We start from the raw sequence: 16427 nt of genomic DNA, 5'->3' as shown, positions 1-16427 counted from the left end.
TATCTTACTTAATATTAATACCAAAGACATTATAGTCTAAGGGTTGGTACGCTGCCTCTCCTGCCATTTGTTTTACATTATTAACACTCAAGTAAGAAACATATCACTTGATTTGTAATGAAAAAATGGTATACATCAATGAACAGATTTTCTTTTACTTGTGTGACTATGACAAGGTAGTATACCTTTCATCTCAAAGGAAGAGATCCTGCTGGGGGAGTAGCCTGGCTTGAGTCTGGGCTGAGGCTGTCATTCATCTCACTTCATGGACATGGGACTGCTACATGATGTGCAGCTTATGGATCTTTTCCTGTCACCGCTGCAGCTTGAAGCTAGGATGAGCTCCCAGTCCCTGCCTGCACTCATAGCAGTCTAGTTGGACTTTACCGCACTACCTGAGCGACACCTACATTTTGTCTTTTTGGGTCACAGTGAATACCTTTTATATCACCAATGTCCTTAAAAGCCTGAACAAGCCTGAACAAATCTATCATAACTAAAGGGAAAGAACATGACACAACAGCAAACCTGCCAGGAGACGTCCGCACACTAAAATTCACGGACCGGGCAAGGAGGGCATTAATCAGAGAGGCAGCACAGAGACCTAAGGTAACCCTGGAGGAGCTGTACATAGGATGACAATAAGCCATACTCTCCATAGAGTTGGGCTTTATGGCAGAGTGGCCAGAAGAAAGCCATTACTTTCAGCAAAACACAAAATGGCACGTTTTGAGTTTGCAAAAAGGCATGTGGGAGACTCCCAAAATGTATAGAGGAAGTTGCTCTGGTCTGATAAGACTAAATTTTACTTTTTGGCCATCAAAGAAAATGCTATGTCTGGTGCAGACCCAACACATCACATCACCCAAAGGATACCATCTCCACAGTGAAACATGGTGGTGGCAGCATCATGCAGTGGGGATGGTTTTTCAGCAGTCGGACTGGGAAACTGGTGCTAAATACAGGGATTTTCTTAAACAAAACCTGTACCACTGTGTGCGATTTGAGGCTAGGATGGAGGTTCACCTTCCAGCAGTACAATGACCCCAAACACACTGCTAAAGCAACACTTGAATGGTTTAAGGGCAAACATGTAAATGCCTTGGAATGGCCTATCAAAGATAAGACCTCAATCCAGTAAAAAATTTGTTATCAGACTTAAACATTGCTGTTCACAAGCGCAAACCATCCAACTTGATGGAGCTTTCTCCATTGTTCCCTTTGGGGGCTATGGAGAAAGATTCCTTGAACTATCTCCCTAGAGTACTATACCATATATAGTGATATATGTCATGTAATGTTTTTATCAGGGAGAGAGATATTCTATGGGTGGGTGTCTATGTGTTTACACATATACATATATATTTGTGTGTGTGTGTGTGTGTGTGTGTGGGTGTGTGTGTGTGTGTGTGTGTGTGTGTGTGTACTTCTGTTAGGCTGCATTCACACCTGAGCGTAGCTTTTTCAAGCGTTTTTTGCGGCGTTTTTTACCGCGATTTGCGGCGTTTTTTACAGCGATTCGCCGCGTTTTTTGCCGCGTTTTGTCGCAAATTTGTGCAGGGCAAAAGGTCACCAATGTTAAGCATTGCAGATACAGCGTCAAAACGCCCATAGAAACGCTCGTTGTCGCGCTAAACGCTCGAATCAAGCGTTTCCATTAGTTTCTATGGGAATGAAAACGCCCAAATCAGCCCGATTCGCGCGACAAAAAAGGGTCCGGAACTTGTTTGAGCTTCAGGCGTAGGGCTTCAGGCGACTTGGAGTGGAGATGTGAACCATCTCCATTGAGAATAATGTATTTTTTCCCCTCCAGCGTTTTGTAGCTTCAGGCGTAGGGCTACAAAACGCTCAGGTGTGAATGGGGTCTTAAGGTATGGTATATGATGGGTTACACAGATTTGTTTTAATCCAATATGGTGATTACATTGGTTTTATGGTGCATGTTCTTGAGTATGTTTATCTCTATTTACTAATATATGTACACATTTTTAGAAATATATTTTCACTATATACAATTGTTCTACTTTACATTAATCTATGTGCGATACATATTTTTATGTGTGTGTGTTGCTATAGGTTGCTGTAGGTTTTTCTGTTTCCTTGGTTTCTATGTGTATCACATAATAGGAAGCATGCAATTCAATGATTAGTGTCACCTGCTATGCAACTAGGTGGGGCTTTATAAGGAAATCTATGCTGTTCTTTCTGTGTAATGATTAAGCACACTTGGCGTGTGTGAAATGCATCTACCAGCTTACTGTCAACACTTTGGGATGTTCCGAATAAAATCATTTTGATTGAGGACAGAGTACGGCCATTTCTTCTTTTGAAGGAGGAATGGGCAAAAATCCCAGTGGTAAGATGTGGCAAGCTCATAGAGACGTGTATCCAAGGTGACTTGGAGCTGTGATAGCAAAAGGCGGCTCTACAAAGTATTGACTTTAGGGGGGTGACTAGTTATGCACATTGACTTTGTCTGTTATTTTGTTCTATTTGTTGTTTGCTTCACAATAAAAAAAAAATCTTTAAAGTTGTGGGCATGTTCTGTAAATTAAATGATGCAAATCATCAAACAATCCATGTTAATTCCAGGTTGTTAGGCAACAATACATAAAAAAATACCAATGGGTGGGGTGAATACTTTTGTAAGGCACTGTATATACTATATTAGCGAAAGTATTGGGACGCCTGCCTTCTTTACACGCACTTGGACTTTAATGGCATCCCAGTCTTAGTCAGTAGGGTTCAATATTGAGTTGGCCCACCCTTTGCAGCTATAACAGCTTCAACTCTTTTGGCAAGCCTGTTCACAAGGTTTAGGAGTGTGTCTATGGGAATGTTTGAACATTCTTCCAGAAGATAATTTGTGAGGTCAGGTACTGATGTGGACAGGAAGGCCTGGCTCGTAGTCTCCGCTCTAATTCAACCCAAAGATGTTCTTTCGGGTTGAGGTCAGGACTCTGTGTAGGCTAGTCAAGTTCCTCCATCCCAAACTCACTCATCCATGTCTTTATAGACCTTGCTTTGTGCACTGGTGAGCAGGAAGGGCCCATCCCACACTGTTCCCACAATGTTGGGAGCATGAAAATTTTCCAAAATGTCTTGGTATGCTGACACCTTAAGAGTTCCCTTTACTGGAACTAAGTGGCCAAGCCCAACGCCTGAAAAACAACCCCACACCATAATCCCCCTCCACCAAATGATTTGGACCAATGTTATAAAGCAAAGTCCATAAAGACATGGATGAGCGAGTTTGGGGTGGAGGAATTTGACTGGCCTGCACAGTCCTGACCTCAACCCGATAGAATACCTTTGGGATGAATTAGAGCAGAGACTGCCGCGTCAAAACAAACTAATGAATAAACTAGTGTCCATAAAGTGTGAACACCAGATGTTCGCACTTTATGGATACACAAATATTTTTGTTTCATGTTCATCAAGATTAGTCCTGTTGTGTTGTTGCCAGCAGCTTGCAATTTTATACCTAGTCTGTATATCTGCGAAATAATTATTTTGTTTATTTTGTTTAATATAGTGTATATGAAATTGCTTTCTTTTTGGAATTATACAGTACATGTTGGGGGTTATTTACTAAAAGCAAATCCACTTTGCACTACAAGTGGACTGAAAGTGCACTTGGAAGTGCAGTTCCTGTAGATCTGAGGGGAACATGCAAGGAAAATAAAAAAAATAGCATTTTAGCTTGCACATGATTGGATGATAAAATCAGCAGAGCCTCCCCTTATTTCAGATCTACCCCTCAGATCTACAGCGACTGCACTTCCAAGTGCACTTTCAGTGCACTTGTAGTGCAGAGTGGATTTGCCTTCAGTAAATAAACCCCATTGTCTTTATGGATTGCACCCGAACTACTGTCTCCTTAACTTGTGCAGAGACCTGTTTCTATAATATATCTGTGTATATACTGTATACTCTACTTATGCATTTCTTCAGCATATACGTAGTAGATTTAAATTACCCTAATTTGTGACAGGTTTACCTGAACAAAGCACTATATACCGAACAATGGCATGTAAAGTGCAGTAACCACCAGGGATTTCAGTGTTCTAAAGTCATATCAGAAAAGATTCATTCTGAATGGTAACTATGGGATATAGCACTTCAGATACTGCTTTGTCTGCCTGCAGCTGACTGGATTTGGTTCATTTTCTGTGTTCAGCATGGCCAAAACCAGCTCTAAGTCAAAGAATGGTCATATGATGTTTATTCTGAGATTTTAAGGACCTAAAACTAACATATTATTAAAGAAAGGCAGAAACCAAAACAGCTAAAAAAATTAAAAAAACTCCATACTTCACAGATGGTTTTATATTAAAGCAATAAACACTTCATCTCCTCTACTAGTCTGGCTATATTTTAGGATATCTGAACAGTTGATTCAATTGTTAGGGAGAGAAATATGACTTTGCAATATTCAAGTAAGGCTGGATCTGAAATATCTAAATATGCAGCATCTAATATGGCAAAATAGTCTATCAAATGGGCAACTTCTACTCATCACTTAAACCAGCAACAGGAGTAGTGGGTTTTTTATTTTTTTTTATTTGAAAAGATTTCACGACTCTGTCACAGAAAGACCTCTGGGGGTGTCGCCATGAAGCCTGGGCTCAAAGAATTTTGCTACATAGATAGGCTCTCACTGGGAAGTATTAAGTTCTGCCTACCCCAATTGTTGTAGGTGAAGAAGGATAATGCTGGTCATGTAACCAGCCTGGAATATACAGTAGGTATGCATTCTAAAAAAATGTATTTCAGCAAAAAGTGTTGGTGGGGGAGAAGGGGAAGGAACACTGGAGGGGTCTTCCCAGAGTGGAGTTGATTTTTACAAGATGACGTATGTCAGCAAATTAAGCTACTTTCCAATCCTGTCAGTTAAGATGAAAGATGAGGATACAGTTAACGTGTCCTGTAATTATGAAAACTGGATGAGATACAAGCCAAAAAGGATGTGAAATCTTTGGGGAATGTTGATAGCACCTTGCTGTGAAGAATTCAATCTGGTTTAAAGCCATGTTGAATACCTGTCCCTGATGAAGCTGCCACTAAGGCCCGTTTCACATAGGCTTCAGCTTGAATAAGAGCAGTGTGAACAGCAATCTTTGACAAAGCATTTGCAGAGCTTTCAGCAAGCTTTGTTGAAGTTCTTAACTACTTATGTACATTGGCCGGGTGGGAGCTCTCTACTTCTGAGTGGACGTTCCTGAACGTCCATCAGAGGTAGGGGGATTGCCCGCGCGCCTGCCCGCGCAGCAGCGCGATCCCGATGCGCCCTGGCGTATCTCGGATCGGCAGGAGGGCTCTGTGATTGGCCCTCCTGATCACATGACGGCCGTGTCCAATCACGCCCGTCATGTGATGTAAACAAACAGCCGGTTGCTAGGCAATCGGCTCCTCCTCTCCTCACACGGAAGTCATCGCTGAGGAGAGGAGAGCAGATCGCTGCAGCCGGCTGGTGATCAGTGAGTATGAGCTTTTTACTCACTGATCACCAGTCTAGTGTAAAACAAACCACACAGTATAAACACAATGTCCCCACATATGTCCCCAAAACACACATGTCCCCAAAACATAAAAACACATGTCCCTAATAATAAAAACATGACCCCCACATATGTCCCACTAAAATCACATGTCCCAATGATTATCTGTACACATATGTCCGTGATCACCTGCACACATATGTACATGATCATTTGCGTACATATGTCCATGATCACACAAACCAATTATTATACACTTAACCAAATTTTTTTTTACCAAAGACATGTAGCAGAATAAAGTTTGGCTTAAATTTATGATAAAATTAGATTTTATTGGATTTCTTTTAAAATAGAAAGAAGAAAATATAGTTTTTTTTCCAAATTTCTGCTCTTTTTTCGGTTATATCACAAAAAATAAAAAACGGAGTCGTTAATAAATAACACCAAAATAAAGCTCTATTTGTGCAAACAAAATGATAACAATTTAATCTGGGTAAGCATAGCATGACTGCGCAATTGTCATTGAAATTGCTAGAACACTGAAATCTGAAAACTGGGCTGGGAAGGAAGGGGGTGAAAATGCCCTGTATTGTAGTGGTTAAAGTACCATTCAACTCCACTTTGTAAATATTGAAAACAGACCCTAATGAGAGTGCCGACTGCCACTTTAAACAAGCTACAAGTAGGCTTCAGCACTTCTTGAAGATTGATGAAGCCTGTTAGCAATTTTGTTTAACCAGTTCCTGCCCAGCCTATAGTCAAATGATGGCCAGTAAGGACCTTCATTGTTCCAGATAGATGTCATATGACTGTCAGAAACCATGAATGAGACTGAGTGGCCAGCTTTGAGAAGGAAGGGCTAAGCCCAGCCCTGACAGTACCACCTCCTCAATGACCTTTTCCTCTCAGCGGACCACCAGGCTTGAGATGAAAACATCTATGGAAATCACGGAGGAGGACAGGGACATGTATGTCCAAGGATGAGACCCAAGAGCTTTCCGTACCCCCGGACCATACCTTTTCCAATGCACCAGGTAGTGTATGTGCCCACGGAAACCTACGGGAGTCACAACAATGGATTGTACTTCATACTCTTCATGGTTCTCAACCTGTACAGGGTGAGGATGAGGCACCGAGGTGGTAAAGCGGTTGCAGGCCAAAGGTTTTACTAAGGAGACATGAAATACATTTGATACACATTTTAGAAGGAAGGTCTAATGCGTAAGCCACTGGGTTAATCCTGCAAAGAATACGGAAAGGCCTAATAAACCGAGGTGCGAACTGCAGAGAGGGAACACGAAGTTGGAGATTGCGAGATGACAGCCAGACCCTGCCTCCAACTTGGTAGGGAGGCGCAGGGAGGCGTCCGTGGTCAGCATGGAGTCTGTACATATAATTAGTATGTCGCAAAGCCTACTGGACTTGTGCCCAAGTGGAACGAAGACCACAGAGATGCTCCTTTAACGCAGGAATACTCTGCAGAACAAACGAGTCAGGAAACATGGAAGGTTGGAAACCCTAGTTCGTCATAAATGGGGACAATTGGGAAGCAGAATTTAAGGCACTATTGTGAGCAAACTCCGCCCACCTTAAGACGTCTGATCAGTTGTTATGATGGTCAGAAGTATAGCAACGTAGAAATTTATCCAAGGACTGATTGGCTTGTTCTGAGGCCCCATTAGTCTGCTTATGATACGCAGAGGAGAAAGCAAGCTGAATTCCCAACTGTGTACAAAAGGCTCGCCAGAACCGGGACACAAACTACTGTCTTGGACTACCTGTCCAAGACAATCACCTTGGGTAGCCTATGTAAGCGAAAGATCCCCTGAGCAAAAATGAAAGCCAGTTCCTTAGAAGTAGGCAACTTCTTAAGTGGAATACAATGGGACATTTTCGAGAACCGGTCAACCACCATAAGGATAACTGTGTTGCCCTGGGAGTTGGGTAACCCCACAACGAAATCCATAAACAGGTGGGTCCAGGGCTTCTCTCAATTGGGTATGGGTTGTAGGAGGCCCACTGGAAGGTGTCATGGAGTCTTACTCTGAGCACACATGGAACAGGCAGCTACGAAGGCGGTTACATCAGCACATAGACTAGGCCACCAGAATTGTTGGGAAATGGCCCAAAAGAGTTGATTCTTTCCAGGGTGGCCAGCTGCTTTGGGAGAATGGTAAGTCTGGAGCACGGCAGTACGGAGACTCTCTGGGACAAAGCAGTGGTCACAAGGTTTCTCAGGAGGAGCATGGACCTGAACAGCAAGAATTTTGTCACCCAAAGGAGAAGTGAGACCATAGCCAGAATACAATCAGGAGGAATCACAGGAACTGGAACCAACTCCATCTTGGCAGTGGAGGAAAATTGTCTTGACAAAGTGTCAGCCCTTGCATTCTTAGTACCGGGTAAGAATGAGACAATGAAATTGAAACTAGACAAGAAAAGAGCCAATCCCGCCCTTCTGGGAGAGAGGCGTTTAGCCTCAGACAAGAATGTGAGATTCTTATGGTCAGTAAGAATGAGAACAGACACAGTGGTACCTTCAAGGAGATGTCTCCATTCTTTTAGGGCTAAAATGATCGCCAACAGCTCTCTGTCACCAATCTCATAATTGCACTCCGCAGGTGACAATGTCTTGGAAAAGTAGGGAGGGGGGGGGGAAATAGGATTGGCGCTATACCCTTTAAAGGTTGGAGACTAAGGTATACAATTAGCAAGGGTATAGCTCCAACCTTTAAAGGGTATAGCGCCAATCCTATTTCCCCCCCCCTCCCTATTTCATTTTATTCCTTCCCTTACTGGGTAGGAATTTAAATAGGGGCTGCTCTTACCCAAACCACTATCCATAGCGCGACCTACAAACCCCCTTACTTTTGTCTTGGAAAAGTAGCCACAAGGATGCATAGCGCTCTCAGAGGTAGGACGTTGAGACAGAAGGGCGCCAACTTAAGTCTCAGAAGCATCAACCTCAAGGATAAAAGGTAATGTAGGATCAGGATGTGCAAACACAGGAGCAAAAACAAAGGCAGCCTTGAAACTTTGTGGGTTACTGTCCTTTCTGGTCATATCAGTTATGGGCTTGACCAGAGATGAGAAGTTACGAATAAACTTCCGATAATAGTTGACAAAGCCAAGAAAACGCTGCAGAGGATGTAAACCCAGGGGTCAGGGCCACTGTAGGACTGCTGAAAGTTTCTCTGGGTCCATCGAAAAACCAGCAGTGGAAATGACATGGAATTCACACTTCTGCAATTCACAATAGAGATTGTTCTCTCAGTTTCTGAAGCACATGACAGACATCTGTGTGGTGGCTCTCCAGGGATTTGGAAAATATGAGGATATCGTCAAGATAAACCACCACACATAACTGCAACAAATCTCGACGGACATAGTTTATGAATTCCTGGAAAAGTGCTGGGGCATTACAAAGGGCAAAAGGCATTACGAGATACTCATAATGGCCTGTTCTGGTATTAAACGCAGTTTTCCACTCGTCGCCCTCCCTAATCCACACAAGATTGTATGCCTTTCTAAAATCAAGCTTGTGAAAATCGTTGCTCCTTTGAGGCGGTCAAATAACTCTGTAACTAACAGAATCAGATAGGCATTCTTAATCGTGAAACAATTGAGACCACTATGATCACATGAAACAGACAGGGCCAATCACAGCCCATCTGCACCATGTGATCAGCTGTAGCCAATAACAACCAATCACAACAATACACATTGAATGAATCAATTTAATCCAGTAAAAATGGTTGCTTATACTAATGAAATTCACTGGTATAAAGAATCATAATGTTTACAAAGAAAAGTGCCCCGAACAATGATCAGTGAATGTGACAGAGGAGAAGGGAAAGACAGAAGAGAGGGAAAAAGGGGGAGGGGGGAGAAAGAATGTGGGAAAAAATGGGGAGGGGGAGGGAAAAAGGGAGGGGGAGGCCCCCTGGAAGGCCCGCTTCCTCTTTCCCTCCCCCTTTCCCCCCTTTCTTTTTTTGCCCCTTTTTTCTTCCCCCCCCCCTTTTCCCCCTCTCTTCTGTCTTTCCCTTCTCCTCTGTCACATTCACTGATCGGTGTTCGGGCCACCTGGTTACACCGAACCGTGTAAACATTTTTCGATACATTTAATTACATTAATATTTTAAATAAATAATTATTTTTAACTAGAGCCTGTCTAACCAATCCCCCGTGTCCGCTGCCGGGGGAATTAATGGGCCCTCTTGTCTGCATCCTGTCTCTATAGTGGGGGTGAGCTGATCTCCTTATAATAATAAAAAAAATTGTATTCTGTAACTTGATAGTTATATTTTGATGATTTTGTGCTCTGTTCTTTTTATGGTCTATTTAAATATACTATTTATTTTATAGATCATCCTCCTGATGAAGCGGTCCCTCCGCGAAATTAGTCGAGGAAATCTTGTGCACCCCCTTTTTTTAAACCCTTCTGGGGGGAACCTGCTAGGAGTTAACTAATTGTGGTGTACGCACTATTTTATTTTAATGCATTATTGTTTGTAATTTGTGCTTTTTGTGTCTTTATTAAATTATATAAAAAATGTATCACTGATTACTGAGTACCGGTATAGTCCAATTTATAGTCCTGTTGGATGTAAATGCTTGAGGGTTAATATGAGCAACTGCCCTGGCACTTTCTTACCAGCCAATTCTGCTACAATTTTCATATGGGTATAGTGTTGCATGACTGAGTAATTGTCATTTAAAGTGTGAGAGCACTGAAAGCTAAAAGTTGGCCTGGACCGGAATGGGGTTAAAGTGTCCAGTATTGAGGTGGTTAAAAGCTTTAACAGAAGCTTGCTGAAAGCTTTGCAAATGCTTCTCGCATACAAGCTGAAGCCCATGTGAAACAGGCCTTCATATATGTTAATGTTTGAAAGCCAGAAACTTCTGGGTATTCCCAGCTATATGAAAATAAGCTTTTGAATTACTGGCGGTATACAGGATTTAGAAAAAGCACATTAGCTAAATCAGAATATGATGTTAAAACATGAATAAATAAAAAGTATAACTTTACCCTTTGCTTTGCCACATAGATTATGCGGAGGTAACACAGCATCATCAGGAATATCAGGCTGAACAGTGGAATGTACCATCTGAAATGAGTGAAAAAAAGGTATTTACATTATTTACCTTTTTATAACTTTGATAATGATAAAAGCCTCAAGTACAAATAAAATTTGTCATGCTGTACCATTAAAATCTGAAAATGTGTTTGTTTATTATACTTGCATAAATTCATATCCATGAACACTTGAAACACTTTAAGCATGGACGAACCTTCAGAACCTGATAACAAAAGCAATACACTGAGTCTGATTTCCACCAATGATCAGTACAGTGCTTGCTTGTTTACAGACAGTATTCTCTGTGCACACAATAGACGTAACAAAGCACTGGGTGATGAGAGAACCTTGATGCATCGTTAACACTGGCATAGTTTAGTGCACAGAGACTACTTTCCTATCTCTTTGACAGAGCTCACCATAACCTGCCAACTACTACTTTCTTGGTGCACCCCAAGTCAAACTTCATTGTAGCCATTGTTCTATACATATTGCACAGATCATGGCCAACCATCATAAAACAGCTCTGTGCAGTTTGGAATGAATAGCTCTATAATATTAATCTGTATCAGTGCTGTAAACCAGTGTGAGGATATACAGTTAGCCAAGGGACATAAAAGAATGATTCCCATGGCTTTGCCCACTATCCTGAGGTATAACATAACTACATTCATTGGTATTTTTTTAAACCTGCACAGAGTTCAGCTTGAAGCTACTTTCATTCTTTACAAGATTTGCTCTTCTATATTTTGGTTACTTAATAAATTACTTTTTTTTAGCAACTACAGGGAGCTTTCATGAGCTCAATGCAATTATACTGTCTGTCTCTATCTCAGCTTTTAAGATTAGATATCAGCCACTTTGGGAGCTCACAATTTATTGATTCAGCTAAATCATGGATAGGGATGAGCCCGATATTCAAGTCGAACGTGAGTTTGACACGAACATCAGGTGTTCCCATGTATGCGCTGTTTGTGGAAATTCAAAAGCCATGGAACACTGTTAAAGTCAATGGGACACTAAAATGAAAAACCAAAAGTGCTAATTTTAAAGGCTTATATGTAAGTTATTGCCATAAAAAGTGTATGGGGACCTGGGTCCTGCCCCAGGGGACATTTATCAATGCAAAAAAAAGTTTTTAAAACTGCCATTTTTTTCAGGAGCAGTGATTTTAATAATGCTTAAAGTGAAACAATAAAAATTTAATATTCCTTTAACTATCGTGCCTGGGGGTGTCCTTAGTATGCTTGTAAAATAGCACATCTTTCCCGTGTTTAGAACAATACCACAGCAAAATTACATTTCTAAAGGAAAAAATCTAATTTAAACTGCTCGTGGCTGTAATGAACTGTTGGATCCCTGCAATATGGATAAAAATCATTGAAAAAAACAGCATGCGGACCTGGGTCCTGCCCCAGGGGACATGTATCAATACAAAAAAGAAGTTTTAAAAATGTCTATTTTTTCAGGAGCAGTCATTTTAACCACTTAACCCTTTCATGACTAAGCCTATTTTTGACATTTGGTGTTTACAAGTTAAAATCCATATTTTTGCTAGAAAATTACTTGGAACCCCCAAACATTATATATATTTTTTTAGCAGAGACTCTAGAGAATAAAACAGCGATTGTTGCAATATTTTATGTCACACGGTATTTGCGCAGCGGTGTTTTAAATGCAACTTTTTGGGAAAAGGGACACTTTCATGAATTTTAAAAAATCGAAACAGTAAAATTAGCCCAATTTTTTTGCATAATGTGAAAGATAATGTTACACCGAGTAAATAGATACCAAACATGTCACACTTTATAATTGCACGCACTCGTGGAATGACGTCAAACTACAGTACCTAAAAATCTCAATAGGCGATGCTTTAATTTTTTAATAGACCCCCGATCCCTCCGTTACACTTCAAAGTATTCAGATCACTGTTTTCGGCAATTCTGAATACTGTATATATTTTTAAATCCGGCGCCATTGGCAGCCGAGTAAACGGGAAGTGACGTCATGACGTCGCTTCCGTGTTTACAATTAGGAGACTGGAATGAAGCCACTTACGGCTTCATTCCAGTCCCTCCCTAGCCGCCAGAAGTGGCAGATTGTGCATCGATTGAACGGGAGCCCCGGTAAGAGCGGCGGGAGGCGGCGGGAGGGGGAGAGGACGTCCCCTCCCACTCCTCCGGCATAACAGCCGAGTGGCTTTTAGCCACATCGGTTGTTATGGCTGGAAATCCGACCGCCCGCTCTAAAAATGAGTACCGGGATGATGCCTGCAGGTGCGGGCATCATCCTGGTTTAACCCCCGGAAGCCGAGTACGCACATCTGCGTATGCTCGGCGGCAAGGGGTTAAGGACCAGGCCTATTTTTCAAACTTAGTGTTTACAAGTTAGAATCATTTTTTATTTTTTTGGTAGAAAATTACTTAGAGCCCCAAAAATTATATATTTATGTTTCCTAACACCCTAGAGAATAAAATGGTGGTCATTGCAATACTTTTTGTCACACCATATTTGTGTAGCGGTCTTACAATCGCACCTTTTTGAATTAAAAAATAAGACAACAGTAAAGTTAGCCCAATGTGAGATGAAGGCGGGGTCATCTATTGACGTCACTATGTGGCCCCGTCCTTAGCTATATAACAGCTGTCATCAAGAAGAGGCTTCAGTTGGCTGCAGCCTCCTATGGAGGCAGGGTGGTTGCATTTTTTTTTCTTCTCGGGTCATTGGACGATGTGATTGAAGACAAATACACATCGTGGGACAGTTTTATTTTTTAATTGTCTACTGTCATTTTTACCATTTTGACACTTTTTGGGGGATCCCCTTGTTAAAGGGGACTTCCATATTCCAATAAGCCCCCTGCCTGCAGACCCACACAACCACAGGGCAAAGGTTGAGGGGATGAGGCCCTTGTCCCCATCAACATGGGGACAAGGTGCTTTGGGGGGGGACCCCAAAGCACCCTCCCCATGTTGAAGGCATGTGGCCTGGTACGGTGCTCTCACCCCCCCTTTTCCTGTGGCCTTCCAGGTTGTATTCTTGGATAAGGGTCTGGTATGGATTTTGAGGGGACTCCTCTGCCATTTTTTTTATTTTGGCGCAGGGTGCCCTTTAAAATCCATACCAGACCTGAAGGTCCTGGTATGGATTTTGGGGGGATCCCTATGCCATTTTTTTTACATCTTGGTGCAGGGTATCCCTTAATATTTTTTTCAATGATTTTTATCTATATTGCCTAGATCCGACAATTCATTACAGCCGCAAGCAGTTTTAAATTACCTTTTTTCCTGTAGAAATATTATTTTGCTGTGGTATTATTCTAAACATGGGAAAGATGCGCCATTTTAAAGGCAAACTAAGGACACCCCCAGGCACAATATTTAAAGGAATATTTCATTTTTATAGTTTCACTTTTAGCATTATTAAAACTGCTCCTGAAAAAGTCAGTTTTTAAAACTTTTTTTGTATTGACAGATGTCCCTTGGGGCAGGACCCAGGTCCCTAAACACTTGCATATAAGCCTTTAAAATTAGCAGTTTTTCATGTTCGTGTCCCATACACTTTAACTGTGTTCGGTTTGCACCAGAACATGCGTTCGGCACATCCCTACTCATGGATTTGTATTGTGAGAAGAAGCAGTAAAGCATGACTATTGTGTGGTGCTGCCAAGCAGAAAGCCAAAAATATCGTATATACTCGAGTATAGGTCGATCCGAATATAAGTCGAGGCCCCTAATTTACCACAAAAAAAGGGGAAAATGTATTGACTCGTGTATAAGCCGAGGATGAGACATGCCTGTCCATCCCTGTGTGTCCGTCCATCCCTGTGTGTCCGTCCATCCCTGTGTGTCCGTCCATCCCTGTGTTTCCGTCCATCCCTGTGTGTCCGTCCATCCCTGTGTGTCCGTCCTACCTGTGTCCTGTGCCTTTGTCCTTCTGCAGCGATCTGCATGTAAAAACATGCCAGGATCGCCGCACCTCTTCTCGTCTGTGACAGACGGCGGCCATTCCACTGTTCAAAAGCCGCGCCTCCGTCTGTGATAGGCGGAACACTCAATTTCCCAGCAGTCAGTGTTCCGCCTATCACGGACATCCTCTCATCCTCGTCCGTAGTATGAGGATGAGCGGATGTCCGTGATAGGCAGACCACTGACTGCTGGGAAATTGAGTGTTCCGCCTATCACAGACAGGGAGGCGCGGCTTTTGAATAGTGGAATGGCCGCCGTCTGTCTGCACGACACGCTGATCGTGTAGGCAGACGGCGGTGACTCGAGTATAAGCCGAGGGGGGCACTTTCAGCCCTAAAAAAGGGGCTGAAAATCTCGGCTTATACTCGAGTATATACGGTAGAAAAGAACTATGGCCAGGTGCATATGGTAAAGGCAAGCCTGAGTATAAAACACTTCCCATACACTCCCTTTAAAGTGTAAGTAAACCCCCCTATCATTTTCAGCCAAGAAAGCTGCCATCTTTGGCTCTGTTTAATCTACAATTGCCATGATACTGCATATGTGATCAGTTATGACAGCAGCCATTGGATGGTTTGACAGTTTGGTTGAGAGCACAACCAATGGGATTGTTATATTTCCTGCACGTGCCGGAAAGGAAACTGTTTTATGGATGGGTTTACTTACGCTTTAACTCTGAACTTTATAGCTAGGTTTAGCTAGGTTTTATTCAATTCTTGAAAAAGATTTGTCACATAATCAAATGGGTAATGCATGGCTCATTCTCACTGTCAGCACCATGGACAGTGCTTAAGATATGCATTGTATTGTCATGAAGCTGTAATTCATGCAGCTTTGACTTATTCATACTATGGCATGTCCTGTCAGATCATCCCCTATTCAGACGGATTTTCTTATGAGGTGCAAACTAAAAGAAATGTCCTAAGTGAGGAGATTGTAACTAAGCTTGCACAACTTTATCAAGGCATTACATTTTTTTTTTTAACAGAGATGTTTTATTGAAAGACAAAACAGCATTACAGTTTCATTTGCAGAAAATATTGTTTACAGGCATATACAGTGGTCATTTTACATTCTTTCACAGTTTCAGATCTCTATTTCTAGCCTGCATTGACAGTTTGCTTTATTTCTCCCCCCACCTCCCCCTCTTCTTGCCACATTAGGATCTATTATCCTCCGTGTTTAGCCTGATTGCTCAACCAATACAACATTAAGGTAATCATTTTCTATGTTCCCAATCTGGATAAGTGAAGGGTGAACCATCTTTGGGGGGGTGGGGGGGGGGGTAGGCCCAGCGCTGCTAGTTACATATCCATGGGTGCTTCTGGAGTTAAGTTCTAGGCATGTTCAACCATTGGCATCGAGGCATTACATTTGAGCAAGGTTTATCAGACATGAAGGCAAGATATCTATTATGAAACATTTAGTGCTTAAATGGTTGTATTTTTCACGTATTAACTCATATGAGTAGTTCATCATGACCCATCTCTTAAAGAGTATCTCAGCTTAGTAGAAAGAAGAAACAGCTATAGGAGTCTATCACTATCTTCAGATAGAAAATGCAAACATTTACAGGGTTTCAAATCATCAGCTCATGATAACAGGGCTCCATTTATGAAGACGTAGTAAAGTCAGACATTTTGGTTTTACCAGATTTTACACTTAATGTGCATCCTACCCAGCCATCTGGGAAACAGGTAGGTTGAGGATCCCCTATGCTGTGACATGCTTAATGCAATGTACATTAAAGCCTCACAATAGACCCTATAGATGTAAATGGGCCCCAATATCTTATCTTGAAGCCATACATCACTGAAATTCCAAGAGAATCCTTAAACATAGATATCAAAGGTAAAAAAATGAAATAGAGTTGCAGGAAA

The 16427-nt window shown here is 41.9% G+C and overlaps 1 protein-coding gene across 1 annotated transcript in view; it reads right to left on the bottom strand.

Moving 5' to 3' along the window:
• Positions 1-16427, bottom strand: part of LOC143982287 (cyclic AMP receptor-like protein A) — a 933494-nt gene that overhangs the window by 182392 nt on the left and 734675 nt on the right. Inside the window, exon 9 of the mRNA XM_077480869.1 lies at positions 10531-10609. Coding sequence (XP_077336995.1) covers positions 10531-10609 — 79 coding nt within the window. The remainder of the gene's footprint in view (positions 1-10530; positions 10610-16427) is intronic.

Source organism: Lithobates pipiens, unplaced genomic scaffold, assembly GCF_037356315.1.
Source record: "Lithobates pipiens isolate NorthernLeopardFrog02 unplaced genomic scaffold, aLitPip1_a1.2 Scaffold_16, whole genome shotgun sequence".
NCBI lineage: Eukaryota > Metazoa > Chordata > Amphibia > Anura > Ranidae > Lithobates > Lithobates pipiens.
Note: the sequence above shows the minus strand (reverse complement) of the source record. Positions and strands in the feature narration are given on the sequence as shown.